Source organism: Carassius carassius, chromosome 16 (assembly GCF_963082965.1).
Source record: "Carassius carassius chromosome 16, fCarCar2.1, whole genome shotgun sequence".
Lineage (NCBI taxonomy): Eukaryota > Metazoa > Chordata > Actinopteri > Cypriniformes > Cyprinidae > Carassius > Carassius carassius.
Window position 1 is genome coordinate 19342797 of NC_081770.1, and position 26201 is coordinate 19368997.

Below are 26201 nucleotides of genomic sequence, written 5' to 3' on the forward strand. Positions count from 1 at the left end.
GCACAATGAAGTTGCGATTTGTAAAGCCTGTGTTATACTTTCCGCATGAGCAATCCAGATGCATACACGGCCAGCGCTAATTCGGACTTCTTCCATTTATACTTCCGAAAGTGTACACTGATGGTCCGCTCTGCAACAAACATGTGAACAAACAATTTCCCAGAATTATTGCACATCGCTGTCTTTATATTCTTTATTGACGGATTGCACAGGTTCGATTGGCAATGGGCTTCTTCACACTGCCTGAACATGTGCAATTGTGCTTTTGAAGCCTACTGACCACGAGCACCTGTCCACACGGTCGTCTGCTCAGAGCCTCGGCACACACTCTCCGATGACTCGTGGAAAGTTTAACAGAGTCTTTAAGATGCAGTCTGTATAAGACGCGCACGGGAGCATGACTTGACGCGCGACATTGCAGAAAATGTGCGTTCACAAATGTAGCCTATGTTGATTCAAATATGGAAAGCACTTTCGAATTTAATAATATGAGGTTCTCTTCAGAGATGTTTTGCCACATTTCTTCAATTAAGGATGATTGCTGCGTGGTGTTTCCATTTGCTTGAACTTCTTCAAGTGAGTTGCGGGGCAAACCTAAAATCCTCCTTCACTACTGATACTGCAACTATTCGTTTTTGTATGTGTTCAGTCGCTGGTATTCTCCACATTTATTTTTTTCTCCCTTTTACCGCACTAATGGCTGTTGATGACACTTTGAATTGAATTCTGCCAAAATGCGCACTTGGCCAGGGTTTTTTGGACCGACGAAAACCTTGGGCCAAAGCGGGCCAGCTAGGGCTAGAGGACGGTTTATGAACAAAGGCGGAGTTTCTCCGCGTCTAGAGAGCTCAGCGCTGCGGATCATTTCAGAAAGATAACAGCTTTAACACCGGACTTTTTAAAATAAGTCAAGCTCAAAACTCAATTTCAGTCAGCAGTGAGTGTTTGAAATAACTTGATCAAATGTGGATTATAATCACCATACAAGGCAGAAATATTTATCAGCGATGCAAAAGTCTGTGCATGCTTGGCATTAACATTACCATAGTAAACATGGTAAATATGACCGCTTGAAGAAATCAGACGTCAGCTTCACAATCACAATCGTGTATTTATTTAGTAACTTATTATCTGTCACAAGCCTCGTCTCGAGAGTTAAGCTCACGTTGCTTTTATAAAAATAGAAATATTATCATTCATTCTAAATGTGACTGCTAGTGCAGCAGTAAATCTCCATCTGAAGACCAGAGGACGCTTTCGCGGGAAATATCCAAATATTCCCTGAAGAAGAAACCCTGGAAATGCCTATTGCTGCAGCTCAATAAACATCAGATTTAACTGCTTTGATTGATTCAACGTGTCTAATAAACACACAACTACGACAATATATGGTTTATCCGAGTTGTTCTTATTTTATATTAAAATAAAGTATATTTATAATGCAGTGTCATTATCACTGCTTAGAATACTATGAAATAATGTTTGCGAATTGTCACTTTAAGACACAGTAGCCACCAAATTGGTTATGTGAAGAGAAATAAGGATTGTCCTTGTGCTTTTCCCCTAAAGGTTGCTCTAATGTAACGCAGGTTTGGGTTAAAGGAGCGAGACCGATCGAGTCAAATTGTTGACTTAACACCTTGTGAGGAAAAGCAGGTCACCAAGAACAATGAAAGATCGTTTTGACACCACTGTTCCCTTATCAGCCAGGCTCCACTCACAGCCCTTTAATTCATCACCAACTGTTTGAAAAGCCCTATTCCCATCTGAGACGACGCTCTTATTTCAAATCATCTCTGTGGGTTCGGCCAGATCTGTCATAGTTTAATCTACTTGACCTGAGGTGAATCTTCTGGGTCTGTACTTTCGCCTTGGAAACGGATTCTACCATTACTTCATTGTGTAAATGTGGGATTAGTTGTTCATTTGAATAACGTATCGACAAGTCAAGAGTTCCTGTCACCAGCTCTCACAGCTTTTTTTCCCCACCAGCCCCCAAGACTTAAAGTCTTGTAACCATGGCAACTTAATTCAAGACTTTTGAGAGTTCTTTTTTTAGGCTGAAAAATAATAGCCGTTAAAATAGAACATTCTCTGCTTATAATATGCATATGTTATGCTGAGGAGATGAGATGCTGCTTTCCCTCTTAATAACTTCGATCGGAATGAATTCCCAGAAGTCTGGAGCCTTTATTTGGTGGTCCTGTCCCGGATGTTGGTGCTTAACCCTTGTGGTCTTCTTTTGGTGTTCACTGAGAGTCCAAAGCAGCTTTTGGAATACCTCAAGTACACATCAAGGATGCTGTATGGGATACTAAGTGCGTCTTCTCAGGTTGTAGGTTTCTCAAAGGTCTTGTGGGTTAGTTGACACATCCACTACATGTTCCCAACATTTCCCATGTGCCCTCCGACCTGAAATGCTGGCCACATCCACCTACTTCGGTTTCTCACAGATTGCTTTGGGATGTTTTGAAGGGTCATGCATTAGTTGTCATCGCCTTTTTTCACTGGTCTGTGACCTGTGTGGCCTTTTTCTTCCGTAATAGTGAAGTGTAACTTTTATAAAGAGGAAACTGGCCCAAGGCATAAAGGGCACCTTCCATCTAGGCACTCACTTCACAAATGGATAGGTAAAGAACATCCGCTGTCCCCAGGTGAAAAGACAAATATAGCCACTATTCAGCGAGGCTTCACAACCGAAAACCTGCATGGTGGTTATTAGGGATGTTGGAAGTAGTGTTAAGTCCATACAAGTAAAATATAAAAGCAATATTTTTCTGCATTATTAGTAGTATAGAGTTTCTTAGTAACGTACATTTTTTTACAAAAAAATCAAATAAGATCTGTACATTAGGTAGCACCAATGTCTGTTTATTTTAAGTAAAATTAATCACAGAACACTGACAAGAAAAAGAGTTGTTTCTTGCTATAAATTTATTCATGTATTTTGGTATCCTGTTTTTAGGGATGTACATACAATATTACTGTAATAGTTTATTTTTTAATTCGTTTTTTTATAACTTTAGTTTTCGTTTTAATTTTTGTAATATAGCTTTATTTTTAGTTTTAGTGACGAGTACGAGTTAAATTTATTTGGCTTCATATTATGAATAATTATCGGTTATCGGTGCATTCCTAGTTTACATGAACAATTACTTGGTTTTAATTTATCAATTAATAATGTTTAATATCTAATGTGATTAAAAATATATATATTTTTTTTAATAAAGGAGTATATTCAATAGCATGCTCATTTTTCTGATATCGGTGCTGACGATATTAATGTTGTAATAATTGTAGTAGCTGTATCCATAACTGTTGCAAGTGTTTTTTCTTATTAGGTAATTAGCGTGCCCAATGTATTAACATGCAACACAGCACTGGCAATTAAAAGAGCAGTGACGGCACGCTGACAGATGAGTTAACAGTCTGTCCTGAGGACCAGATGTTGCAGGCCCTTGGGAGATCTAAAAATCCTAGAAGAGCCATGACAGAGCGGAGCTCCGCAGGCTCTCTGGTTTTTAATGTACTTGGGGACAGTCTCAGCATCTGATGAATGTTGTGAAACATGTAATCCAGAAAATGTGTTCGTTTAGATCAAATGGAACAGATCTATATTTTCACGTATACAATACTGCAGTTTTTAACTCAAGTTGATGTACGCCTTGAGCTACAATATATCAGCTTTTGACGATTACAGTTTTTTTTAATCATCTTTGCCCAATTAGAGTTTTTCAGGAGTTTTGCTGTGGATTATATACTGTATGCATGTGAGGTCTGTTGATTCGAGTGTGTTTTCGCACTGTGACACAGTTAATAACTGGTCTTCAATACGTTCACACACAGTGCTGGCATGCATTATGCATGAACAAGATTAATCTGTCTTGGTGCTTGCGAAGCATAGCGAACACTTCAGCCCTTCTTCCTCTCTCTCTTTCTCCCTTTCTTTTCCTTCTCTCAGGCACCTTTTATTTTGCTGCTGCAAGGTTGGCTGTTGTGATCAGGCTAATGCTGCAGTTTGTCAATTTCAATTACGGCCCCCTTTGAACTGCACCGATTCCAGCCTGGGAAGAAATAGGGGAGGTAATATTCCTACTGTCAATCACATGCGATTTTTCTGCCTTGCCTTTTCCCTCGTTTCTAATTTTAACCTCCTCCACTCTTGAGTTCCATTGCAGGAAGGTTAAAGGGGTCACTAGAAGTTCTATATGTAGACATAGCATTCTTATTGCAAAGATACTACCTTGTATATTTAAAGAAACTTAAATGTAAAAAGGAGTCCTCTTGGCTGACATTGTAAGTTAGGGATACACAATATATCGGTATCATACCAGGTTTTGGCTGTTATTAGAATTTTTTTTTCATTGGACAAATATGTAGTTCTCATTGCGAAGCTATTTCCTAAGTACACCTAGTATATTTCTAGAAACTAATCTGTAAAAATTAGTAATCTTGCCTGGCATAATATACAGGTGCATCAAAACAATTAGGATATCATGGAAAAGGTCTTTTGTTTTTTTTGTCATTTAATAAAAAATAAAAAAAACTTTCTTATATTCTAGATGCATTGCACACAAACTGAAATATTTCAAGAGTTTTTTTTTTGTTGTTGTTTTTTTTTTTATTCTGATGGTTACGGCTTAAAAATTCAGTATCTCAAAAGATTTGAATATTTTTTTCAAAGATCAATCAAAAAAAGATCAACAAAACAGAAAATTTAAAGATCACCAAAGCTGGTTTAATTATGTACACAATACTTGGTTGAGGCTCCTTTTGGACGAATTACTGCTTCAGTGCGGCGTGGCATGGAGGTGATCAGCCCGTGGCACTGCTGAGGCATTATTGAAGCATTAATAACACCATTGAATGTCATTTTTAGGAACTCTCAAAATAAATATTCATTTTTATACTTTAGATTATAATGATGTGATGCCTAAATGCATCACATGCCTTTAGGATTTAAAACAATCTTATTAATATTTTTTTTTAAAATACATTTATTTAGACTATATTGTCGAATTTAGTTTTCAGCTGTTTATCAGCCATAATAACATGAAAATATTTGTCGGCTTATCGGCCAGAGTTTTAATTTTGGTAAAGCCCTATAACTTTGTCATCAGAACATTAAATTAATCAGTATGAATTAGAAACATAAATTCAACTCCGAATCAGTTCACTCCAGTATCCATTTATTATAGTTTATTTGTAGCATTTAAAACAATTAGTTTAAGTTCAGTGTTTATTTTAAATATTTTTCATGCAAGTCTTCCGTTTCCTGTTTTATGAAGCTAAACGGGTTATTTAATGGTCTGTCCGGCACAACGACAACAGTCAACATCTTTATTTCATCTTCCGCAGCTGAACAGCATGAGATCATGTAATCGTTTCTGCAGACTGCGGCTTGACCTCTATTTCTTTAGATTACAGCACCAGGAGCTGACGGAGCAGATTCAGAACCCTGTAGTAGCATCTACGGCTCCACTTGGAGCAGATTTGGCTTTTGATAGCACATCCCACCACTTACTCTCTCATACTCTCTCCTCCCGGTGTCACATCCGAGAAAGAGGTCAGCTAGCTCCAGGTGGAGCTCCGTTGTCAGACCGGCACAAGATCGGTGCCGACTGCCTTAGAACCCAGTGGGAGGCCCGGCACAAACTTCAGAGGCTCTCGCGCACTGTGCCCCCACTGCAGAAGGTTCTAGAGTGATGGAGCGAGCCTGACGGCAGCTTCTCAGAGCCGGCGCGCCTGTCTCGCTCTCTGTGACTCCACACCAGCTTGTCATGCCGCAGTTCTCAGTCCGGCTTGCACTAATGTTGTTTGCTGTCATCTCAGATTTCAGAGCGACTCAGTCTTTTCTTGCGGGAGACTCTGCTTTGAGCTCTTAGCCCCGGCGTTGCTGTGACCGAACCGAGGGTTCTGGGATGCGCTGGTACAGCACTGTCTGTCATTCCAGAGCAGTAACGAGATGAGCGAAGGCCCTGTGAGCTTCAGGGTGGAAAGAACACATCTGTTGATTCCTCTTTGTGACAGCTCATTTGTTGGGCCCAATTCACACAAGGCTGCATGTCAAAATGTACTAAGCGTATGAGAACGAAGACATATTTTAGACCTTTGTGTTTTTATCTTTTAGTGTGATACTAGGTGACACCTCAACTATAACCTTGCCAGACCATTTTTTGTTTTGTTTTAAACGAAAACTTATAATTTTTTTCACATTATAGTACAGTTTTTAAATTGCATATAAAGAGTTCATTTGCAAAAACGGATAACTCCATTTATAACAGTTTTCAGAAATCATGTTTTTTCATTGTGCGTTCCAATTAATTTCAATCTGCAGTTGGGTTATTTTGATTAGGTTAAAAAATAACTAAGAAATACAGCTAACTAACAATAAAAACAACACAATCAAAAACACTGATATTTACAAAAAATTTAAATAAAGACGGAGCTGTCCGTTTTTGCAAATGAAATCTTCATTTACTTTTAGTTATAAAGAATATAAATTTAATTCCATGTAAAATCATATTTGTAATAACTGTAATATCAGTTTTTCATACTGTACTGTGATGCTTAGATTTGCATGAAGCATTTTACACAATTGATTTTAGTTTTTCGTACTTTTATTAGATAATGACTTTTTTTTTTTAACATTGTAATCAGAATTTGTTGTATTTACAGTATATAGTTCCAATATTGGTCATCACTAATAATTTAATAACATTAGAAAATCTAAAAAAATTTCATCCGTTTTTCATTCTGTACATTTTTTCTTGATGCCTAAATTCACTTGTAGCGTTTTAAATGATTAATTATAGTTTTTTTAGTCTTATTTAAAATGTTTTATTGTTTAAGTTTTAAGTAAAAATGTAGGATAAAATTTCAGTGTTGTTTATTGGTTATCAGAAATCATTCAGATACCTTTAAAATGATCTGATGAATAACACTGTTATATAATCTTTAGTAAACCTCAAAATAATTGCCCAGCTTTCATATTGTACAGTATAATATTGTAATGCCTAAATTTACTCAACTTTTTTTTTGTGCATTGTTTTTAATGTTTTGTTAAAGTTTTATTTTAGGTTTCTTTTTTTTAATGCATTGTTTCTTATTTAATTTTTTTGCTAAGGTTTTTTGTAAAATATTTGAAATGTACTGCTTATCAGCCATAACTTTTGGATAGATTTTTTAAAATTACTATTTATATTTTATATTTATTTATATTTATAAATTAAATTTATAAACACTGTTAAAATGTCATCTTATTATAGACATCACATTATAGTCAAATGTCATCTTATATCATTTTTTTTCATACTGTGATGCCTAAATTCATGGTTTAAAATTAATTCCAGTTTTTAGTGTTATTTGTAAACAACACAGTACGTTTACTTTAATTTTTCAGGTGTTGTTTTTCAAAATATATTAAAAATATTTATATTTCAGAATCTTCTAAATGAATACCAGTTTTTCATACTGTATATTGAGTTCTGTGATGTCTAAATGAATTTTAGCTGTAGTTTTTGATTCAAAATCAGACATCTTCATTTATTCATTCCCTGGGAACTGAACCATACAGTAACTTTTTCAGTTCCACACAAGGATGCTCATGTCCGTCTAATAAACTCCCAGCCATGCTGAAGATCCCTCTGATCAATGTCCCTGAAGGTCAGTGGTTTTATCTTTTTTCAAGAGCCAGGACAAATCTGACCGAGTGCACATTTAGTCAACAGCAGCGTTCAGAGCAAACCCTGTGGTGAAGTTTACTCAGGCTTTTGCCATGGATGTAATCAGATTGCATCCCTTTGTTTATCCCTCTCTCCGGGTCTCTGGTCTGCTCTGGACGCTTTTGCAGAGCCTCACAGATGTTTAGTGGCCACATTACCATTCGCAGCCTGTATCTCTGGCTTTATTTATGAATACCATTTGTCACTAACTCGCAGTTTATGAGGCAGCATTTCATTTTCATGCACGCTGCGCGATGCTAGAGTAATGGGGGTGAGAGAGAGGGAAGGAGCAACAGTGAAACAGTCCTCTGAATCAATCATGCACTATGCTGTGATTAACCCCATACTGAGACTAAATTACAGCTTTGAGTCTTTTTGTTGCTCTTGCAAAAAAACGCCAATATGGCACTTGCTATAAAAAGGCGGCTTTTGTATAATTCCCACTGAAGGTCGTTACTGTTCAAAGGTCAGAGTTCGCCTTAGGATATGGTGTGACATTCGAGTTTATTACTAGGGTTTCAGAGATTGAGAAGTTATGGCTGCTCCCATTAACTGAGAACAGTAGCTTCTGGTCTGATATATTCATATTATGCTATTTTTACTCTTTTACATGAGTAAAAATGAGTATGTGAGTTTGTGTGCATTTATAATTTATTTGAATGAAATGTGTGTACATAAATGTAACTGATAATATCTGTCTGGTATATACAAACATGCATTAATAATCATAATCAACCGAAAATATCAGTTAATTTACCTAGGGCTGTCAAATGATTAATCACGATTAATCGCATTGGAAATAAAAGTTTGCTTACATAATATGTGATCCTGCACCACAAAACCAGTCATAAGGGTAATTTTTTTTAAATTGAGCATCTGAAAGCTGAATAAATAAGCTTTTCATTGTTGTATAGTTTGTTATGATGGCAGAGATACGACTATTTTGAAAATCTGGAATCTGAGAGTAGCAAAAAATCGAAATATTGAGAAAATCGCCTTAAAAGTTGGCTAAATGAAAGACAGTTAGACAGACTGTCTTCAAACCTTTTCATATGCACAAATACACAATGTACAGACAATGAATTGTAGTGCTCACAGTTTTCTTGAACGTTTACTTGAAGATAGCCATTTCTCTGTGCATTTGCTTGGATCAAGTCTCTCCAGAGAAGACCCCTCAGTGCTTCTGCAGACTTCTTCTGTGCAAACTATTACATAAAGGACTGGAGAAATGGTCAAAAGTGTACATTACCTTGTAGTCAACATTGTATGGCTCTTTGGTGGACAAAGTTTGCCACAAGCTGCTGTAAGACTTGTTGAAATGTTTGTCTTACACGTGTCCTCAGACTTCTCCACTCCCATTGAACATAATCTGTCTGAGCCAAACAAAGCACACACAGTTATAAATGGTAAACCTCTAATGATCAAATGGGGCATTGGAGTAACATCTTACCTTTGCAGTACTTACAGACTTAGAAGAACCTGCTCACTGCCATAATCTAGTAGAACGTATTCATTTTCTGGTCATGGTTAAAGATGTTGAAACAGTCAGTCAGTTGCAGTATATGCTGGACACTGGCTGTCTTTATTTATTAGACTACCAAAGCGAGCAATGAAGGGCCTCAACAGCAACCGAAATGATGCTTCCGTATGTGTTCGTGCTTGCCTGATTAATCCATCAAGAAGATTTTATGTCTTTATCACACAAAAAAAGAACAAGGTCACCACTTCCACATGTGCTGCGGTAACCTTCATGGGAAATGGCCTTTACAGCCTCGTTCTTCTCCTGCATAAACAGAAACTGATGAAGCAGCTTACACAAACGGGTGTGCCATGTTCTGTGCTATTCAGCAAGAACTGATCTGGATCATGTAGAGGGAGAAATGGCAGAAAAGAAGGCTGCGTTATTTATAGCATGTGTGTTAAAGAGAAAAAGGAACCCAAGGTTATGATAAATATTACATATTTGTATAATTTTTAATGCATTTTGTTTTATTTTGTATTTATATACGTTTTGTGTTTGTATTTATTTTTCATTTTGTTTTGTTTCATGTTTTTGTTTTTTGCTTATTTATATATGCTTTGCTTTTGTATTGTTTGTTTTGTGTTTTTGTTTTGTTTTGAACCCCGGACGCTTTAAGATTATTCCGTTGCCTTCATCCTCTGTCAGGCTTTATTCTGCTCACCCTTTAACAAATTCTCATGTGTGGTGTGAACAGGTGAGGGGAGGTGGAAACCCGTCCTTCCCTCTCTCGCATTAGTTGACAAATGATGCCTTTAATTAGCCCTGACACACGCTGTTAATTGAATGCACCTTATTACATCTCAGCCTGTCAGAGACGTTTCCACAATCACCATCTGATGTTGCCACTGCGTGAATTCCACGGATCTGTTCACTCAAAACTTGTTGGGAAAGTCAACTGCGTAATATTCTGCTCATTTAGCTGCTTTATGACAGGCTTGTGCGGCGAAACTACACTTCCCATGATGCTGTGTGGCAGAAAACTCATTCTATAGTCAGTTCGGTCCAGATTAGATGCTTTTAAGTGGAGTTTCAGCCCTGTTTTGCATCTCAAGAGTCTGTGCATGTACTCCATCATGTGACTGGAACGCTGTCTGTATATGACTTGTTAATTCGATTTGCTGTTCGGCTTTGAAGAGCGGGCTGTGCTGAGTAAGACGCTTTCCTGCGCTTCTCAATCCGTCTCAGCTCTGTAAACACATCACACAAGGTTATTCCTTTACTCAAGGACCCTTCTTAGAGTCTTCTTGACAAAATACACATAGTGCTCTCTCCTCCACTGTCCTCAGTCAAGCTCAACCTTCAAGTTTGTGCTGGAGCTGCAGCGAGCATAGATTGAGATCAAAGGGTGTAGAGAAAGTGACCATCATATGATTAGTAATTGAGTTTTTCCAGTCCAGGCTACATGTATGACAGGACCTCATCTGTATCTCATCTGCCTGCACACTTATCTGTTCAAATCACAGATATGATCACCATCTGTCGTGGTTGATCATATCTGTCTGTCTATCAAATGTCTAAAATCTGACTTTGGTCGAATTAAAGTAGTATAAAACTGCATGTTACGGTGAGCTAAACTGAAATATATTTGGTGTAGAAGTGATGTTTGTTGTTAATTTCAAGCAAGTATCATTACATTTAACATAAAATTTTAAAATAGAAAGACTGGATTAGTAGTTACCGTATTTTCCGGACTATAAGTTGCACTTTTTGTCAGAGTTTGGCTTGTCCTGCGACTTATAGTCAGGTGTGACTTATCAAAATTAATTTGACATGAACCAAGAGAAATGAACCTAGAGAAAACATTACTGTCTCCAGCCGCGAGAGGGCGCTCTATGCTGCTCAGTTCTCCTGTAGCCTACACTGAAAACATAGAGCGGCCTCCAGCGGCTGTAGACGGTAATGTTTTCTCTTGGTTCTAAATGAATGTGACTTATAGTCCAGTGCGACTTATGTGTTTTTTTCCTCATCGTGACGTAATTTTGGACTGATGCGACTTATACTCAGGTGCGACTTATAGTCCGAAAAATACGGTACACGGAAAACACACTCCATTAAAAAAAAAAATATTAGTATTATAAAATATCAGTTTCTTTATGACTAATAATTATCTAATAATAATAAATAATTATTTTATAAAACTGTAGTTTTTATTTACAAAAAAGTAAACAATAAAGCAAAATAATATAAGTATTGTGATTGATTATTATTATTAAATATCAAATTATTTGACTAATAATGGTCTGATTATAAGAAATGAAGATTTTTATAATGCGATAGTTTTTATTCATTAAAAAATAATGGTAAATTTAAAATTCATATTATAGAAAAATATTTAAGATTACATTTTTTAATAATAAACTACATGATATAAAATGTTATAATTCAATAATTTTATCGATGGCAATGATTAGAATAATAATAATAATGAAGTGTAATACAAAATATTTTATTTTAATATTATTATTTATTTTCATTTATCTTAAATTTGATTTAAATAAGTCTTGCTAATTAATTAATAACATACCATAATTTAATTCATATTAATCAATTCATTTATACAATAATTATAAATAATAAAATGGTAATCAAATATTTAAAAGTATCACACAAAATATTGTATTATTATTATTATTATTATTATTATTATTATTATTATTATTATTATTATTATTATAAATTATTTCAATAAGTAATAATAATAATAAAAATAACACACTAGAAAGAAAGAAAGAAAGAGAGAGAAAGAAAGAAAGAAGGAAATGGCAAAAAGAAAAATGGCAGATTTTAACTGTTGACTTGATCCACAGGACTCCGCCCAGGAAGCCGTCATCACCAGAGACATCCATCGCACCTTCCCTGCTCACCACTACTTCAGAGACTCCGGCGGCGATGGCCAAGACTCTCTCTACAAGATCTGCAAGGTGACTCACTCCTGCCGTCTGGTAACAAGCATCCCCACACTGCTGCAACATCTCTATCCACTGACCTCTTGTTCTGCCGTAATACCAACGGCCTTGATAGATGTCCAGCCACATGTGCTGTACTCGCCTCCCTGCAGCTGTGAAAATAACTTGTACACTCTGCTAATTAAACATAGTTACGCGTCATAGCTTCGTTATTATATTTAGAAACAAAGCTAGAGTAATAGATTACGCAGTTATCCAGGAGGCAATTATCCAGTTAAGCACACATCTATCTCTCTATAATTAAACAGATGGTTCTGGCTGTAAAGTCTGAATGAATGAGGCATATAAAGCAAAGCCGTTTTAAACCACGCACACCTTTGACCAGAAATCAGTTGAATTCAGAATTAGTGCATCGTTATGTCATAAAGAAGTTATATTGCTTAGCACAGTAATACATTTTGATGATTGTATAATATAATAAAATGTAATAATCTTACAAATCTTATAATATACATTTGTATTATGATTTTAAAAAGATATATTACATTTCATATCATGGAAAAACAGGATCAGTGGATTAGAGAAGTGGTGCAGTGTTTTTTGTTTTCTGCTAAATCTCCTTGTGAGGAGTCTTAAGAGGTTTTCCATCAGCTGATTGGCACCGGCAGATTAAAAGACCTCTAAATTGTGCAAAAGACCTTCAATCCAGTTAATCCTGGAGACAAAATCCTTTAGCTCAGAGGGAAATACGTTGCCATGAACATTTATCAGTGTTTCCAGCCATTTATTATGAAGCAGTATTATAACTGCTTGTGATTTAAGACAACATGAAGCTGCATTCACATCACGCACTAAGTTAAATTGTGTTTATTCATTTGAAAAGATTTAGTGCTAAGTACTGTAGGGCAATACAATATCGAACAAGCTAATAATAATTGTTTTCTGTAATATAACATTTTTCTCTGTTAATACTTTTTAAAATATTCTACTTTTATTATTTTACTGAGAAATATCATTACATTATGGTGAATAAAATATTTATTCATTTTTCCTTGTTTTTGGTGCACAATATCTAAACTTGTGTTTTTCCACAGGCTTATTCTGTGTATGATGAGGAGATTGGCTATTGCCCAGGCCAATCATTTTTGGCAGCCGTATTACTTTTACATGTGAGTATTAGGAGTAGTGTTAAAAGTATTAAGTGCAACATGCATCCATACATGCTAGAGACCTGAATGTTACCTCAAATCGTGTAGCTAGTTGCGGAGAGGTGAATAATAATAATTATTTTTATTTTTTGTGCTATCTTTTGTTTTTGTTGTATTATTATTTTTTTGTTTTTGTTTTTGTATTTTGTTTAGTTTTGTGCGTGTGTTTTGTGGTATCTTTTGTTTGTTGTATTTTGTTTTTTTGTGTGTGTGTGTTTTGTTTTTTTTTTGTTGTATTTTGTTTAGTTTTGTGCGTGTGTTTTGTGGTATCTTTTGTTTGTTGTATTTTGTTTAGTTTTGTGCGTGTTTTTTGTGGTATCTTTTGTTTTTGTTGTATTTTATTTAGTTTTGTGCGTGTGTTTTGTGGTATCTTTTGTTTGTTGTATTTTGTGGTTTTTTTGTGTGTGTCTTGTTTTCTGTTGTTGTTTTTTTTTGTATTTTGTTTTGTGCGTGTGTTTTGTGGTATCTTTTGTTTTTGTTGTATTTTGTTTAGTTTTGTGCGTGATTTTTGTGGTATCTTTTGTTTTTGTTGTATTTTGTTTAGTTTCGTGCGTGTGTTTTGTGGTATCTTTTGTTTGTTGTATTTTGTGGTTTTTTTTGTGTGTCTTGTTTTCTGTTGTTGTTTTTTATTATTTTGATTAGTTTTGTGCGTGATTTTTGTGGTATCTCTTGTTTTTGTTGTATTTTGTTTAGTTTCGTGCGTGTGTTTTGTGGTATCTTTTGTTTTTGTTGTATTTTGTTTAGTTTCGTGCGTGTGTTTTGTGGTATCTTTTGTTTTTGTTGTATTTTGTTTAGTTTTGTGCGTGTGTTTTGTGTTATCTTTTGTTTGTTGTATTTTGTGTTTTTTTTTGTGTGTCTTGTTTTCTGTTGTTGTTTTTTTTGTATTTTGTTTTGTGCGTGTGTTTTGTGGTATCTTTTGTTTTTGTTGTATTTTGTTTAGTTTTGTGCGTGATTTTTGTGGTATCTTTTGTTTTTGTTGTATTTTGTTTAGTTTTTTGCGTGTGTTTTGTGGTATCTTTTGTTTGTTGTATTTTGTTTTTTTTTGTGTGTCTTGTTTTCTGTTGTTTTTTTTTATTATTTTGATTAGTTTTGTGCGTGATTTTTGTGGTATCTCTTGTTTTTGTTGTATTTTGTTTAGTTTTTTGCGTGTGTTTTGTGGTATCTTTTGTTTTTGTTGTATTTTGTTTAGTTTTGTGCGTGATTTTTGTGGTATCTCTTGTTTTTGTTGTATTTTGTTTAGTTTTTTGCGTGTGTTTTGTGGTATCTTTTGTTTGTTGTATTTTGTTTTTTTTGTGTGTCTTGTTTTCTGTTGTTTTTTTTTTTTATTTTGATTAGTTTTGTGCGTGTGTTTTGTGGTATCTTTTGTTTGTTGTATTTTGTTTAGTTTTGTGCGTGTGTTTTGTGGTATCTTTTGTTTGTTGTATTTTGTTGTGTTTTGTGGTATCTTTTGTTTGTTGTATTTTGTGTTTTTTTTTGTGTGTCTTGTTTTCTGTTGTTGTTTTTTTATTTTGATTAGTTTTGTGCGTGTGTTTTGTGGTATCTTTTGTTTTTGTTGTATTTTGTTTAGTTTTGTGCATGTGTTTTGTGGTATCTTTTGTTTTTGTTGTATTTTGTTTAGTTTTGTGCGTGTGTTTTGTGGTATCTTTTGTTTTTGTTGTATTTTGTTTAGTTTCGTGCGTGTGTTTTGTGGTATCTTTTGTTTTTGTTGTATTTTGTTTAGTTTCGTGCGTGTGTTTTGTGGTATCTTTTGTTTTTGTTGTATTTTGTTTAGTTTTGTGCGTGTGTTTTGTGGTATCTTTTGTTTTTGTTGTATTTTGTTTAGTTTCGTGCGTGTGTTTTGTGGTATCTTTTGTTTTTGTTGTATTTTGTTTAGTTTTGTGCTTGTGTTTTGTGGTATCTTTTGTTTTTGTTGTATTTTGTTTAGTTTCGTGCGTGTGTTTTGTGGTATCTTTTGTTTTTGTTGTATTTTGTTTAGTTTCGTGCGTGTGTTTTGTGGTATCTTTTGTTTTTGTTGTACTTTGTTTAGTTTTGTGCGTGTGTTTTGTGGTATCTTTTGTTTTTGTTGTATTTTGTTTAGTTTTGTGCGTGTGTTTTGTGGTATCTTTTGTTTTTGTTGTATTTTGTTTAGTTTCGTGCGTGTGTTTTGTGGTATCTTTTGTTTTTGTTGTATTTTGTTTAGTTTTGTGCGTGTGTTTTGTGGTATCTTTTGTTTTTGTTGTATTTTGTAGTTGTTTTAGTTTTTTTTGTCCTGTGTTGTTTTTGTTGTTTAATGGTTTTATTATTTTATTTGAAAATGGTTTTAATTATTTATTATCCATTTCATTTAACATATTTAATATATATATCTAAATGTATTTTTGAGGCACTAACCCAAAAAATGCAAAATTATACGAATACAGGCTTTCACGTTTTGAAATGTGAATTTGTACCAGAACAGAAGTACACGTTACTTTCTCTTCACAGGCATTACATAAACTTCTTTTTAGGTCAGTTTTATCTTTACTGCTGTGCTGGTAAATCAGCATTTTAAGAGAGCTTGCTAACTAAATAAGCATTAATAAAAGTGTAGATAGAAACCTACCTCATTGTGCCTTATCTTTGAATTTTTGAGGCTTGTTATTGAGCTAACAGTAGGTGAAGCGAAACACAAAGTGAGAGAAAGACATTGATGAAACGGTTAATTCCATATTTAATCAAAGCGAGGGCTGAATTAGATGCCGTTTTTTGTTTTTTTTGGTGCCGCCCAGTATGGGGTTTGATATTAGAGCGTGTTTGGGGATTCTTTAATGTAGTGAAATTTAGTAAAGTAAAGTTTATAATGTAGTAAAGTGTCTTTCTCGTGGCCTTGCCCAGGAAGCTCAGGAGCTGTCAGGGATATTAATGATGGAGCCCGTCTACCTGCAGGAGCCCATTGAGCTCGGGACACACGCTGTCTGTGTGATTTAATACCCAGCTCTCTGTCTGTCTCGATCTCCGTCTCAGAAACACAAACAAACTCTGATAGCATCACTGTAGACTGCCACAGACAAGTAGACGGACAGTTGGCACATCTAAACATCATGGGCTGCTTGTGTTTATTTACGCAGAAAGCATTCGCATCTGAAATATGGTGATGATGTGCCTCGCTTTTTTTTCTGTAGATGCCCGAGGAGCAAGCTTTCTGCGTGCTGGTGAAGATCATGTACAAATATGGTCTCCGGGATCTCTACAGAAACAACTTTGAAGATCTTCACTGCAAGTTCTACCAGCTGGAGCGTCTGCTGCAGGTTTGGCCTTCGGGGAATAGTTCACCAAAAAGTTAAATTTTCCTGAAAATGTGCTCGCCCTCAGTGCCATCCGAGATGTAGATGAGCTGGTTTCTTCATCAGAACAGCTTTGGGGAAATGTAGCATTACTTGCTTAAAATATGAATCCTCTGCAGTGAATGGGTGCCATCAGAATGAGAGTCAAAACAGCTGATAAAAACATCACAATAATCCACACGACTACAGTCCATCACTTAATATCTTGTGAAGCGACAGTTTAAATAAGTGTTAAGTGCATTATCCGGATATTTAAAGTGCACTTTTTCTTTTCTGAATTTTTGCACTATTACTACTTGCACTATTTTTACAACAGAACATCACATAATAGTGCTTAAGTACGCGATGTGGGACGCGCCTGCAGTCTTGTACACCCCTTGTCAGGCTATACTATATCTCCAGTGTAAGCGGTGGCCCTCTTGTAAGCTATTAGACCTAATGCGCTGGAAAATGGGTTTTAATTTTGTGCTCAAATGCAATTAGGCCTGAAGTAGCCCTCTTTCAGCGCTAATCCCAACCTGGTTAGTATCGACTAGCTCTGCTACTACAAGAGTGTTAGCATCGATCAGGAAAAAAACGTGCCTGGAAGAATTCCCGTCTCTTCCTCCTCGCTCCTCGTTTACTTTGCATGTGTTAACCTAACACTCCCACCTCTCCAATCTAACAATGCAATCTACTGCAGAAAAATATTCTCTCTTCAGCTCTGGGCTTTTTGAGATGCTAATTTAAGATGTGCCTTTGTAGATATCACTTACCTCTTGATTTATTCTCTGCTCTGTAAAGCAAGCGTCACTGTTGCTATTTCTCAAACTGCGCTGGTTGTTCAAGAATGGTGATGTGTTATTTTATATTTAGTGTAATTTATGTATTTTTTATAATTATTTGTATTTATTCATTTAGCTATTTAGTTATTTTTGGTTTCAAAAGTGATTTCTGTGATGTCCAAATTATTTTATTAGATTAACAGTGATTAAGTGTATCTTAGGCAAGAAAAAAAAAATGTTCTGCTTCATCATTGTTATTTTTATTGTTATTGTCTCTGCACTGAGCATTTCTCTAATAATACTCCTCATAACCTCTGGTTTAAAAACACACAAAACAAACACGTTCCCATGAACACAGCAGCACGAGCTCAAGGAGATCAAGGCACACGTAAGTCTCTGAATTATTAGCTGTTTTTGTGTAATGTGCTTTAGAAATGCACTCTTGACCCTGTGCTGTAGTCCTGTAGTCTTGCACTCTCAATAGAAATGCTTGTGGAAAGAAAAGGGTGAGTAGTCTGTTGTTCTCCAGTTTCTTCCCTTCTGTTTCTCAAAAACAAACACGTTTAACTTGTCATCTCAATAACCCTAACAGATAATAAAACACAAGTTATAATGCTTATTTCCCTTGCACTAATCGATTGTTTCTGCTCTTTACAGGAGCAGTTGCCGGACCTGTGGGCTCACTTCCAGGACCTGAACCTGGAGGCCCATATGTACGCGTCCCAGTGGTTCTTAACACTGTTTACCGCCAAGTTCCCTCTCTGCATGGTCTTTCACATCACCGACCTGCTCCTGTGCGAGGTGATGCATCTTCCTCCAATCACAAAATTGCAGTAGCTGCAAGTCATTTAACCAGTGAGTTGTCACTGTGGGTGAGACTAACTAAAGCGACATAAATAGAAACCCAGCGACTGACATTTGGTCGCTTTCACTAAATCGGTGTGTTTTTTCTTCTGTAGTATGAATAGTACACATTCAGACATTCTGCTTTTTTGACACACTGCTTTTTACATACTATACTTTGGCAAGTATGCATGTTTAGACATGTGGCCGAATTGATTAAAACAAGGTTAAGATCAAATTTAAATGAATTCGCACCTGTTTGTGAATCTTTTGGAGTTTCTGTGCTAGTACGCAACTTGTATGCTTATAAATGTTTTGCGATTTACTTTATATTTTAACATGTGGTTAGGACATAATGTTAAAAAAATAAATGCCTTGCAACGTGTAAATCACGTTTACACATTGCCTCTGAAACTTTCGTCTGTCATAAAAAATATTCAGATCAGGTTTGATTTTCACATCTGTCAAATGCATTTTGATAGGAAAGGATGACAGATACGAAAATAAAAAGTAAAAAACATGAAAATTTCGGACTTTGTGTGCAAGGACCTTAATACTTTACAATAACTTGTTATTCATTAACACAAGTAAGCATTTAGTAGTTCATGTTAATTATATAAATATACTTTGTTCATTTGTTCATAATACAAGAATTAATATTAGTCTGTTATTAAAAACAATGTAATAGTATATGAATGCTGTTTGTTAGTTAATGATAATTAATGCTAAACTCTTAAATTAATACAATCAGGTAAATGAATAAAATCCATAAAAAGTGATGAAAAATTATCTAATTAAAATATTACATTGGCTAGAAATGACTCTTTGTGAGAGCAATCACTTCAAACAAAAAATTCTTAAAATGCTGGCTTTCTTTGTGAGTTATTAATATTATGAATACTCGCAATTATTATATTATCTATACAGCTTGAAATTTAAATAATGTAATCACATAGAAATTTAGACCTTGAATAATAATAGATGTAAAAGTATTGCATATTGATACCTAATGCTAAACCTTAAAGTTAATAAAAAACAGATTTATTAAAATCTGTAAAAAGTAATAAACAATGTATAGGGGTGCTCTGATCAGGTTTTTTGAGGCCGATCGCTGATCACAGAAAGCAGTATCTACCGATACGATCACCGTTATCCGATCTTTTTAAAGCCTTGGTTTTATCATGTAGAATTATTTATAGTGATGATCCAATCAAGATTTTTAGACATTTATTCAGGGCCTGAATTTCATTTTTGAAAATTAATTCCTCTCATAGGTTAGTCTTGTGAGTTTTTTTTTCTCTCTCTCTCATTTGAGGGGTGGAGGGGGGCATTTAAAAAAAATATATGTATATATTTGTCACCTAAATGTTTGAACATGCACTGTATTTTTGTTTTTACGATCGTGTAATTGTTGCACAATAGCTTACACACATTTAAGCCTGATTTAGTGAGCTGTATGTGAGGTTCACACATACTCTGTTTGCTGTGTGTATGTAGTCCATGTGTGATACAGAAGCAGGACGGACTGTACTTTCACACCGGAGTCTGCTCCTGATCCACGGCTGTTTACCACAAACACATTTATCCATTATTTTAATATTAAATCCAAACATTGTTACTTAAAATGCTTTTTCAAAATTATGATTCTTTTTTTTTTTTTTTACACCATACAGTAATACAATCTTTCATCAGTTATTCAGTGCTTTTTATTTTTGTATTTACTTTTATATGTTGCTAAAGCAAAACATTTAAACTACTTTCTTACGTTTTTTTCACAAACATTCTAAATTAAAACTTACCTTTGACAGAAACAGTCAGCTCTACTGCCTTTTCTTTTGCATTTAAATCTTTATTACAAGCAATCCTGCGGTTCATAAAGAACTTTAATTAAGAAAATCATTGCCTTGTTTATCTAAAAGTGCTCTTTTCCTTTAAACCTAGCCAAAAAGCCATAGCCTATGTGTTGGCTGTGAAACACAGTAGACTTTAATTATATGCATTAATGGTGTAACTACTACATTTTTGTGTCAATGCATGTTCATATTTACCTCAAACAGCACAGCAAAAATAGACTCTGTGTGGAAACTTTCTCTGAACTGCTGCACGTGCACTGCTCCTAAACACACTGCCAGACCGCAACAGTGTGTGCAGTGTGAACACTTTTATCCAATAACATGAGCACAGAAAAAATATGCACCTCATACGCACTGCAAACGGAGTAATGTGAACCTGGCATTATTATGTGTGTGAGCTGCAAGTGTGCATTGAATGGTTTAAACACTGGCAAGAACTAAAAAAAAAAAATGCAATTTAAAAACTTTCGTGACGATGCGACACTGCCTCGATAGTGCATGTGACTATTCCTGTGTCGACTGTGCAGCGTGCAGCTCGCTTATAGAGCACGCGATGTGACTTGAGGCCATTTGCATTTTGAGAGAGAAAGATGGCGCGCTGTGATTCATTCACCGTTTGTGAAATTATGTCTCACAGAAACTTCTTCAAATCAGTTATTTAATAAAAAAATATGAATTGTACCTCACCTAAAACACTAATGATATCACCTGCACCAGACTGAGATGGTGCTCTGCATGTCGAGCCAAACCTCTGATCACAGGCGCGTCATCAGCTTGAGATCGGTTTTATGAGATCAACCTTTTTAGACACCGCCGATCAATCATCCCAAAGCGATTATCGGCCGATTGTGATCGGTAGCCGATCAATCGGAGCACCCCTAGAAATTCATGCTGAAGTTTTTCACTAGCTAGAAATTGGTCTTTAGTGAGTGCAGTCTCTTCAGTAAAAAATGTAAGTATTGCATTTTTTAAGCTCTTGGTAACCCTAAAAATAAACTTAACGGATTGCATATTTATTTATTTTTTATTTTTCTATTCTGGCTAAATAAATATTGTAGTAGTTGGGTTTCCAGTAGCACACAAATCTGACGGAAAGTTCAGTTGTTGCTAAACTTCTTGAACTCTGTTAGATTTCCCAAAGCAAGCGTCTTTGATTTCTTCGAAATAGGCTTTGTGTCTTTCCAAAAGAAACGCTTCGACCTTTCTGCTCCTCAGAGAGCTTTTCCTTTTATTTTTTTCCCACCACTTTTCTCCACTTTTCCTTTCATTCAGCGTCTGTGGTAGCCCGAGGCAAGACAATTAAAAGTTTCCTCAGCCTGTCTCAGTCAATGAATCGCATGATGAGAATCTGTTAGATGCTCTCTCTCTCTCTCTCTCTCTCTCTCTCTCCTTATCCATCTATCAGTTCATCTCTAATTCATTTAGTGTTCTGCCTTCTTTTGAGGCTCTGACTCTAAGTAACTCTCAGTGATTGTAGTCTTTCTTTTTCACGCATCTCTCCCTAAATCATATTGCATTTCAATTAATTTTTATTCAGTTTTTTTCCCCCAAAATATATACTGTTCTAAAGAAGCTTTAAAAACGTGCCATCCAATGCTATTGCGCACAAAACCAGAAAGCACTTTTTTGCTTTGGCAAGCTCTAATCTGATTGGCCTCCTTCAAACTACTTCCAGGACTAAGGACACACAGGATTTGTTATCAGTCTGTGGGGAAACAAAGTCTGGTTCACAAGGGAAGGGCTATTGAGGATTAAATAATAACTTGGCTTGCACATTTTTTTAAAGGTTACTAGCAAAAAATCTTTAAAAGTTGATTCAATTTGAACTAATAAATAAGTAGTTCTAATTAATAAGTCTACATATTTTAAGTTAATTGCCATGCCATTTTTTAAAATACATTTGTTTATTTACATTAAGTGTATAAAGAAAATATATATAAAAACTAAATGATTAAATTTAAACTTAGATTAAGTGTATATTAAACTATATATACATTATAGTATTATTTATGATATGTATCTCGAATATAGAAACTTATACATCAAACTTAGATTTACTCCTAGAAATAAATAATAAAACTGCAAATTTATATATATATATATATATATATATATATATATATATATATACACAGTACAGACCAAAAGTTTGGACACACCTTCTCATTCAAAGAGTTTTCTTTATTTTCATGACTATAAAAATTGTAGATTCACACTGAAGGCATCAAAACTATGAATTAACACATGTGGAATTATATCTGGAATTATATACATAACAAAAAAGTGTGAAACAACTGAAAATATGTCATATTGTAGGTTCTTCAAAGTAGCCACCTTTTGCTTTGATTACTGCTTTGCACACTCTTGGCTTTCTCTTGATGAGCTTCAAGAGGTAGTCACCTGAAATGGTCTTCCAACAGTCTTGAAGTTCCCCGAGAGATGCTTAGCACTTGTTGGCCCTTTTGCCTTCTGTCTGCGGTCCAGCTCACCCCTAAACCATCTCGATTGGGTTCAGGTCCGGTGACTGTGGAGGCCAGGTCATCTGGCGCAGCACCCCATCACTCTCCTTCTTGGTCAAATAGCCCTTACACAGCCTGGAGGTGTGTTTGGGGTCATTGTCCTGTTGAAAAATAAATGATGGTCCAACTAAACGCAAACCGGATGGAATAGCATGCCGCTGCAAGATGCTGTGGTAGCCATGCTGGTTCAGTATGCCTTCAATTTTGAATAAATCCCCAACAGTGTCACCAGCAAAGCACCCCCACACCATCGCACCTCCTCCTCCATGCTTCACGGTGGGAACCAGGCATGTAGAGTCCATCCGTTCACCTTTTCTGCGTCGCACAAAGACACGGTGGTTGGAACCAAAGATCTCAAATTTGGACTCATCAGACCAAAGCACAGATTTCCACTGGTCTAATGTCCATTCCCTGTGTTCTTTAGCCCAAACAAGTATCTTCTGCATGTTGCCTTTCTTTAGCAGTGGTTTCCTAGCAGATATTGTACCATGAAGGCCTGATTCACGCAGTCTCCTCTTCACAGTTGTTCTAGAGATGTGTCTGCTTCTAGAACTCCGTGTGCCATTGACCTGGTCTCTAATCTGAGCTGCTGTTAACCTGCGATTTCTGAGGCTGGTGACTCGGATGAACTTATCCTCCGCAGCAGAGGTGACTCTTGGTCTTCCTTTCCTGGGGTGGTCCGCATGTGAGCCAGTTTCTTTGTAGCGCTTGATGGTTTTTGTGACTGCACTTGGGGAGACTTTCAAAGTTTTCCCAATTTCTCGGACTGACTGACCTTCATTTCTTAAAGTAATGATGGCCACTCGTTTTCCTGTACTTTTTTCTTGCCATAATACAAATTCTAACAGTCTATTCAGTAGGACTATCAGCTGTGTATCCACTTCTGCACAACACAACTGATAATCCCAACCTCATTTATAAGGCAAGAAATCACACTTATTAAACCTGACAGGGCACACCTGTGAAGTGAAAACCATTTCAGGTGACTACCTCTTGAAGCTCATCAAGAGAAAGCCAAGAGTGTGCAAAGCAGTAATCAAAGCAAAAGGTGGCTACTTTGAAGAACCTACAATATTACATATTATCAGTTGTTTCACACTTTTTTGTTATGTATATGTATATGTATTCCACATGTGTTAATTCATAGTTTTGATGCCTTCAGTGTAAATCTACAATTTTCAAAGTCATGAAAATAAAGAAAACTCTTTGAATGAGATGTGTCCAAACTTTTGGTCTGTACTGTGTGTGTTTATATATATATATATATATATATATATATACATATAATATAATATAAAAACTTGTCTAATATTTATAAATTATAATTTTATTTATTTTTATGTGGGGTTTTTTTTTCAGTTCTTTTGAACTTTCCACTCAAAGAATGAGTAATCACCATTTGCACAAAAATATTCAAGGAAAATTAGTTTTCAACACCAATAATAATAATAATAATAATAATAATAATAAATGTTCCTTGAGGAGCAAATCAGCATTTTAGAATGACTTCTGAAGAATCGTGCGACACTAAAGATGCTGAAAATTCCGCTTTGTATCCGAAGAATGTTACATTTTAAAATATATAAAAATAAAAACCAATTATTTTCAATTGTGATATTTCAAACTAGAACAGATTTACTGTATGAAAGAGACTAAATAAATAAAATCTCACCGACCCCAAACTATTCTCAATAGTTATCCTGTAATTAATTACTGCATGTTTTAAACTCACTCTGACATTTCTTCAAGCTAATGAACAATGAATTACTCAGGTTGTTGTAAATACTCAGCTTGTTGCTGATAGTTGTTCTAGTATAAATTCTAGCAAGAATCAGTATTCTTATTTCTTGCATAACCTTCAGCTCCCAAGCCAAAGAGTAAAGTCTCATCCCTCCCTCAACAAACACATACACACAATTACCCCCCCTGCAATTTCCATTTAGCCCCCTAGCGCCATCTAGAGCCTGTCGGGGAGAGATAGTCTCTGCCGTCTGTTATTAATGGAGAGCGTGGGATATTTTTAGCTCTGTGTTGCCATGTGAACGAGTTGTCGAAGCCATGCTGGAGACGGGTGTTTCCATGCGGAGCTGACTTCAGCATTGCTTCTCTGCTCGCTACTGCGACGCCACCTGCTCCCCTCTGACACACACACACAGTCACAGCACCTCCGTCCTTCACATCCACCTGCCTGTCAGTCCACCTGAGCGTGTGCCAGCGAGATTGCTTGCCTCTTCCTCCAGCTCCTGTCACTCCCACACATTTGAGCTCTTTGTATGACTCGAGCTATTTTAGGAAATGCAAATGCGCTCGACATCGTACTTCCCTTTGCTAGTACAGCACTGTGGCTCCTCCGAACCATTTCAGTCATATAGTCTTCCTTACAATAAAGCGCCTTTGTATGTGGCCCGTTTTGTCATTCCAGGCAGTTTGATGTTCATAGAAATGATTGTGTGTGTAACGTTAATAGACTTGTGCCGGTATTCGGTAATGCGATATATTGCGGTGATTAATATGCACGATCGTGGGACTTTCTAAATACCGTGAATAAATATACATTACAAATTATTCAGAATTTGGAATGCATTTTAAGAATATTATTCCCATCATCCGCTTAAAATGCACAACATCGCTGTATGCTGCTTGAAAGAGTGCATGCGCTCTGATGTGAACAAGCACGTATGAGAAGCACATGGAGGAACACGTGAGAGATGCGTTGAAAGAAAGCACATTCACTCTCTGACAGCAGATGGCGTGAAATGTAGCCCTTACCCTGTAAACATCAAAATAATCTTAAATAACCATTCAGATTTGTGTTTTCCCTATGGTGTTTATTACAGTGCCAACTACTGAAATATTTAGACTTAATAGGCTATTTATCTTCAAACATTCTTTTTTTTTTTTTTTTTTTTTTTTATCTGGACTACAAATGCCCTAGATATTGTTTGAAAGGGTTTTGATCTTTTTTGTTCATTCACACTTTACATTATGGCTTCATTAGTTAACATAGACTGCCAATGAAAAAATTATTCTGAACATTCATTAATCTTAGGTATTCCAATATTTAATAACACATTGTTAAAATGTAAAGTTATGTTATTTAATGAGCTAACATGAACTAAGACTTTTAAGATTTTTTAACAAAGGTTAATAACATCTATATCAAATGTAGCTATTGCTCATTTAGCTGTGCATTTATTAAATGAGCACTATGTGATGTCCGAACTGATTACACTATATTTTATGTATTGCACTATTTTTAAACTCTTAAATTCATTTTAAGTCAATTTTTAAATCATTTTCAAGTTCTTAAATTGCTTGTTTTATGTATTGCTTTATTGTTTTAAATGTTTAAATAAAACAAAATTTTATATATTAAAATAATACCGTATACCGTGATAAAAGCATGATCAATTAACCGCAACAGGAAAATTTGATACCGGCATATCCCTAGTGTGTAATTGATTTGTATTTTGTTGGTTGTGTTCGCAGGGGTTGAACATCATCTTCAATGTGGCGCTGGCTCTTCTGAAGGTACAGCACCGTGCTCACATTTCCTTGTT

At 35.5% G+C, this 26201-nt stretch overlaps 1 protein-coding gene across 2 annotated transcripts in view; it reads left to right on the forward strand.

Moving 5' to 3' along the window:
- LOC132159810 (rab GTPase-activating protein 1-like) overlaps window positions 1-26201 on the forward strand; it is a 96534-nt gene that overhangs the window by 51182 nt on the left and 19151 nt on the right. For both annotated transcript variants that reach the window (XM_059569423.1, XM_059569422.1), the window contains exons 14-18: window positions 12054-12167; window positions 13247-13321; window positions 16501-16626; window positions 18084-18227; window positions 26131-26172. In XM_059569423.1, coding sequence (XP_059425406.1) covers window positions 12054-12167; window positions 13247-13321; window positions 16501-16626; window positions 18084-18227; window positions 26131-26172 — 501 coding nt within the window. The remainder of the gene's footprint in view (window positions 1-12053; window positions 12168-13246; window positions 13322-16500; window positions 16627-18083; window positions 18228-26130; window positions 26173-26201) is intronic.